The sequence below is a fragment of the Lipotes vexillifer genome, unplaced genomic scaffold, assembly GCF_000442215.2.
Source record: "Lipotes vexillifer unplaced genomic scaffold, Lipotes_vexillifer_v1.1 scaffold589, whole genome shotgun sequence".
NCBI lineage: Eukaryota > Metazoa > Chordata > Mammalia > Artiodactyla > Lipotidae > Lipotes > Lipotes vexillifer.
Genome location: NW_006796123.1, coordinates 1,008,231 through 1,015,001, shown reverse-complemented (window position 1 = coordinate 1,015,001; position 6,771 = coordinate 1,008,231). Strand labels below are relative to the sequence as shown.

Below are 6,771 nucleotides of genomic sequence, written 5' to 3'. Positions count from 1 at the left end.
AGGCCCCCGTACCGAAAAAAAAAAAAAAAAAAAGTACAAGGGATTCTGGGTTCCCAGGATGTCCTAAAAACATAAATCATTGTCTTTCAATGACATAATCTAGGAGACCACAAATTCACTTCCCTTGTTTCATTAAACACTTGAGGATAAACGGTTGAGTCTTTTGCACAATTATTATATAGGTGGACTTTATTTTAGGAAATTGATAAATGCTCCCCCCCAAAAAAGTATATAAAACACAGTTTACAAATTGATTAATTTAAAAGTATAGTGATCAGTCATAACACGTATATAAACTTCTTACTAAGGTGTTTTTTAAAAGCAAAGTAGGGCTACCCCCTGGGAAATAATGATACATCTGGATAGATTATTTGCATGATTTGGGGCTAGACTTAGTGTCACTTTCTAAGACTCGTAAGAGTTGAAAGACAAACTCAGTAAGTCATTAAACTCCACTCTATCGATTCTGAAATTTTATGTGCATTAATTCCCGCCCAGACATACCGCTACATGGTGACATAACTTAGGAATTCACAGGATGTCCATATAATTCTTGGACTTTTCTAATTTTAAGCAAATGCTTCCTTGAACTGAGTAGAAATCTGCCTGTCTGGTCATTTCCATGCATCTGGAAGTCTAAGCCTGTGACTTCTACTTAGTACGTTTCTTCCACATCCCGAGATTGACAGACTAGAGCCCAAAGCGCAGAGCTGACCGCATTATACATATGCCAAACACAAATGTACTAAATCTCCTCTGATCGCTACTCTCTTCATTTTTCTCGTTGTCTTTGGAAAAATTTTAGATAGTTCATTCTGGCCCATGCATAAGGCAAAATCACCAAGTGAAGTTTGAAAGAAGCTGCAACAGTAGCTTAATCCATGTCTCCTATTTGTCATCAAACCATACGATTTTTGCTGATGATGTCTTTCAAATCCCTCCCTTGCTTTCCACCTCCTCAGTTCAGGCACCACTGCAGATATGGTCTCGAAGCCTATCAGCCAGTCTCTAGATTGGCACTGGAGTTGTCTTTTCTAACAACTTAGAAAACCTAAAAAAAAATCCCTTTATATCCTCCCCCTCTTTTTACTCTGGCACATTCCCCCGGGGCCCCAAGGCTGGGGCCTGGCCGCTCCTGGTCCTGCTCTCCAGCATGCGGTCCTTCGCCTCTCTGAGCACTGAACCTGGAGGCCACCTGCCCTCTGCCCTCCCGTCGTGTCCTCAAGTGCACTGGCTCCGAACCCTCTGACCCAGACTTGTCTTAAAGCCCCATCACACTGAGTTGTGTTTGTTTCTTGGTCTCGCTATCCCACTGGACTACAGACCCATAAAGAATAGGGGCCGTGGCTTATTTATCTTGGGGTCACCAAGGCAAAGAAGTCAGAAAATACGTTTACAGAAGGACTGAACGGAGGATTCTCTACATTAGAGACCTGCTGAAAATGTGCACTGTGGTGTCTGTCGACCTGCCACAAGGTGGGATGCTTCCAGATGGATTTCAAAAACCAGTTAGGAAACCCTGGAACTCTTTTCTGAGCTGAGCTCTGCTGTGCAGATCAACCTGGGGTAGGCCATCCGGATCAGGGAGCTCTGACCTCCGTAAATCAAACAGTGGGATGCAGTGAGAACGGGGCAGTGAAGTCCGCCCCTCGCCCCTGCCCTCAGCGCCCTACCTGGCCCCTTTAAAGACCTGGGAGGACTTTGGGGGAAAACCAGAAGGAAAGCGAATGACATACCATGGGCTTCTCCGCCTTGACCGTTTTCACTTGGAGGCATTCTTCCCGCTTTGAGGTAGTGTTGCTGAGGTCCTTTTGCTCCCCGAGGGCTCCCTGAGTCTGCCGGCCTGGTGACCTAGACTGTGAGTGGCCGCCGGAATCTCGTGGCGCCGGGGGCCTGGGATGCACGTCCCCACGCTGCTTCTTGGTGACGTGAGCCTCGGGGCCGTGCACGGTCTTCACGTGTTTCCGGAGGGAGCTGGGGTCTGTGTAGCGCTTGGTGCAGCCGGGGATTTTGCACACGTACGGTTTCTGCCAAATGCCCCAAGGATGAAAGAATAGGTTGTTATCAAAGCGATTATTCCCCCGCCCGACGGTCTTTTGTGGCTACTCATTATATTTTTAATTCTTTCAAAGCACGATCACAAGGCTGTGAGGTGTTCAAAACCCTCTAAATGGTGCAAAGGTTTAATAAACCTTTAAGAATCCAACTTGAATACACTATTATTTTAGAGAGTGCTCAGGGTGAGCGGAGAACGTGTAAATTGCGCTTATGTTCTTGGAAGCATTTATCCTGTGAGTAGGAAGAAGTATGGTGTCACGTGGTGCTCAAGAGATAATCTGATGATGAGGATGGTGGTGATGATACTGCTGATGATAACAGAAGGCGGCTAAAGGACACCCATCCTTTAATGAGGAGAACGCTTTGGGGAGAGCTGGTGTGAAGACCTTTCTTACAAATGTCCTGGTTCTCAGACCTAATATCACTCTACCTCCTTTGAAAATGAGCTCTTTACACATTGACACAGTAAAAAGAAAAAAAAAAAAAATTGCCTGCAGCCTCTCCCGGGTTAGATATCACTAAAACACTTTCTTTGGGGTTGTATTACAACTGCGGGGGTTGTTTAGGGCTCAGAATATCCAGAACCTTTCTGATCTCCAAAGTCGTAAGTCCTGTCGGAGTGTCCACGGATGCTTACTCGTAAACCGATGAGGGCGGATGGATGTCGTCCTGGAGACGAGGATTCCTGGATGAGGCTCTGCTCGAGAGTACTAAGATCTAGGAATTATTTCACGCTACTTTTATTTTCTATGTGGGCCAGTGATCAAGCCTACAGATACAGTCATAAAAAATTATATGGACCCTTATAGCTGAATTTTTACTCACATCACAGAACTCATGGCATTGTATTCATGATGTCAGAACTGTCACAATGTCAGAACTGTGATTTCGTTTACTTCCCTTGAAATCTAATATATTCAAGGATACTTACATGAGTCTATATTTACCTCTGTGTATACCAGAATATGAGCTATTAGGTAAACAATAGTCATAAAAGTCATGCTTAATATAATGCATCCATTACCGTTATATTAAAAAGATTCCCTGTCTTATAGAATGATGCTTTTTCCCTAAAAGCCCAAGAACAGACTGAGAGCTACCTAAAATGATGAAATGTCCTAATGTAGTGAAGTAAAGATTCCAGAAATTATCTTGAGAGATCTCACCTCCAAATTTGAGATTCTTTTGGGTAGAATTGATTCCCATTAACTACAAATTACTTCTATTCAGGAGCTTGTGTGATTTGCAGCATATATATAATGAAATGAGCACATCAAATTCTATGCATTAGGGACAGAAGAATGGCTCTGATGATTAGTGCTATTACCGTATAGCATCTGACCTCGGCCCTGTGCTTTGCTCACTCTGCTGCTGTGACAGACAGACAGGAATGTATGGGGTAGGGAGAGGGAACACAAAGCCAGGCCAGTGTTACATGTTTGAAGAGCTACTCTTCCCATAAATATCTGCATGTACGTATCATGGGTTAGCTTGGAAATGAGAACACAGCTAGAGGTGGAATGAATCTGCTAATGTTCATCAGCTCCTGCATTTCCAGGACCAACAGAACATACAAATACATGTGTGCCCATGTGCCCTTGCATGTGGACATATACAATAGCCACCTACAAAAAAACTCCAAGAACACAGGGTCAGGAAACTTAACTTCACAAGAAAACACATTAACTCAGTTACGTATCTTGACCCCCAAATTCTGTTGTGATGAATGACTGAAATGCATCTAATGCTAGGTAAAGATAAATGTTGTCATGATTCTGAGTTACCCGTATTTCCTGTCCTGGATGCTTAACTTTTGGTACCGTCATTGCCTTCTTGACTCCCTGAACTGAAAGGTACTTTGTGAAAGTGGGGATACTTATTATACTTAACTGTGTAAAATGTATCCAAATAAAATTTTTGGTAAACATTTAATGGCCCCTACTATAGGCAAGACGCTGAGCATAAAGTTTTATAAGACAAGATCAAATCTCAAGGGGTATAAAATATGGTAGGAAAAATAAGACAGCATGAATTACCTACAGTACAAAGTGTGGATGCTAGACAAGGATGTGGACAGATGTGGACAGATCATCCTTGGGATGATCATGGGAGGCATCAATTTAGTTTCTGTATCTGGGTATAATGCCCAGCTCATGGGGTCAGGGTACGGGCTAAATCAGATCATGTGCACGCGGTGCTTACCACGATGTGATGTGGGGCACATAATAAGTGCTCAATAAACAGAGCTTTGATTAGGCAGAGGCGTCGTAGTTGGGTCCTGAGAGACAAACAGGATGCTGAAGGATAAAAATGAGGGCAAGAGGATGGAAAAAAAAAAAAAAAAAAAAAAAAAGTATCCAGAGCAAAGGTCCAGCAGCAGGACCACTTCAGGCATGCAGGCATGGCTGTCTGGAAGGTTCCATTCATGGTCACCATTGTGAGAGGTCAAGGGAATGGTGAAAGGGAAGGCTTGGGTCCAGTGAGAGCAAATACAAGCCTAAGGAGTCTAAACATTTCCTATAGGAAAAACGGAGCCACTGGAACTTTCTGCAGAGGAAGATACAACCGAATCAGAGCTCCAGGAAACTGGCTTTGTCTGGTTTTGGGAGGAATGGGAGCTCCCTGTTCTGGAGTAGGGAGCCTGGTCAGAGGCCACTGTGATGGTTCAGTGACCCTAAATGGGCAGGGCAGCCATGGGGGCGGGGAGGAGACCTAGATTACCCGAATGGGTGTTGCTCCCTTCCTGTTCTACTCCGCCCTGCTTGCCTCATCTAGAATAGCAAAGTGCTCGGCAGATAACTAGCTATCAATATTTGTTCAGTGAAAGAACGAAGATACAAATAAGAGAGCAAAGAAATGAAAGAAGACATCTAGATTTGTCTACAATTGCTTGATGAGGCAAGTCTGGATTTCCTGGATACACTTAATTTTGGTGTATCTGAAACCGTCCATCACTCATACGCAAGGACGAGGGCTTTCTCTATGTGGAATTGAGAAAAAAATGATTTACGTGTTTGTGAATAAAATTATATTTATGTGTCTATGGCTAATGTTAATAATTTATTTTAGGTAAATTGCTCAACCTTGGTGAAAGATATTGTTGACCAAGGTATGTCTTAATCTCATGACGGATATTAAACTCTCTACATCATTGCACTTTTTACTGCACAGAAGAGTTCATGTTTAAATATAATGCACTTAATTAAAGCAAAGAGACATGGGCACACATTTGAAGTCCATAAAAAGATAAAAAGCTCAGTAACTATGTTTATATGTATGCACTGCTAAAGTCCTAACATACCCAGTGCCCAAATTGATCCACAATAACAGGAGAGAATCTATAGGAATGAATGCCCTCTTAAGTTTCTAGTCATAATTGTACTTAAATACATGAAATGTAAACTTATTAATTAAATTCTAAGTTAATCAAATCCCCTAAAACATTTTAAATTGAGATTTAATTCACATCCCGTAAAAATAACCCTTTTAAGCTGCACAGTTCAGTGGCATTTAGTACATTCACAATCTTGTGCAATCGTCCCCAGTATCAAATTCCAAAATATCTTCATTATTCCAAGAAGAAACCCTGCACGTATTGGCAGTCACCCCTATTCCCCCTCGCCCAGCCCCTGGCAACTACCAATCTACTTTCTGTCTCTATGGATCTGCCTATTCTAGACACCCTAGAAGTTGGTACAAAACAAGTACAGCGGATTACACCGCAACTATCGCACACTGTAAAGCATTTTTGAGGTAAAAGATGGAGATGTGGCATCTCCTCTAAAGCATCTGCAAACACTGGGTCAATAATAAGAGATCCTAAAGGCCTCAGATTTCCTTATTCTACTATGAACCATTCAGAAAGGGTCTGTATAAGTGAACTTGTGTGTGAGTTTCTGTGTGAGTGTGCTTTTTTTGAGTGTGGCTAATCCTCTTAGAGATGTTTTTGCTCTGTCAGTTCGGCTGAAAGGAAACTTGATGAGGACCATCTCTGCCGCCTTCAAGCCAATGGCCAGTGAGCTGAATGGTCCACTTTTACCAAATTCCCTCTCCCAGCTCTCCATCTGGAAGATCAAGAATGGGCCTGAATGGCACCTTGTGGGGTCAGATGAGAGTCATGCCAAGGTCAAAATGCTCCTCTCACACAATTTCGAGCAAACTGATGACCTACTTTGTGGGGCAGAACTATATCTCATGGGAACAAATTCTGGGTAGCTAGCCTATTTCTACCACAAACGTGGGGAGCCTTTGTGTTAATCTCTGGTACATTCAAGAGAAGACTTTACAGAGGAGGAAGAATCTAAGCTAGATCTTCACGGAGAAATTGGAGGTCTGCAGGCAGACGTGCATTAAAATGTAAACAAAATGAATTGGAAATCATTTTCGCTCATTCTTATGCTTATCTAAAAATAACAACAACACAACAGGAACCAACTACGACCATGAAGCTTTACTCAATATATTATCTTAAATAACTGACTAGAAACCATTCTGGGTTTCTAGCTTCCAAGATCCTTTGGAATTTAGAATATCTGGAAGCCCTATTTAGCTAAGGTGGGTTACTCTGCAAAAGTCTTTTTTGATATAAGCGCCTTTGAAGATACCACCTGGAGAAAACAAACAAAAGTGGCTGTCTTAGCAGTAAGCTGTCCGCTGTCAACACCTTGCTTCTGAATCTCTCCTTGGTGCTTACAGGGTCGTCCTTTGAATGCA

General features: G+C 42.6%; 1 protein-coding gene across 1 annotated transcript in view; it reads right to left on the bottom strand.

Annotated features, from left to right (window-relative positions):
- GLI3 (GLI family zinc finger 3) overlaps window positions 1-6,771 on the bottom strand; it is a 277,633-nt gene that overhangs the window by 6,696 nt on the left and 264,166 nt on the right. Inside the window, exon 12 of the mRNA XM_007468195.1 lies at window positions 1,737-2,027. Within this exon, the coding sequence (XP_007468257.1) occupies window positions 1,737-2,027 (291 nt within the window). The remainder of the gene's footprint in view (window positions 1-1,736; window positions 2,028-6,771) is intronic.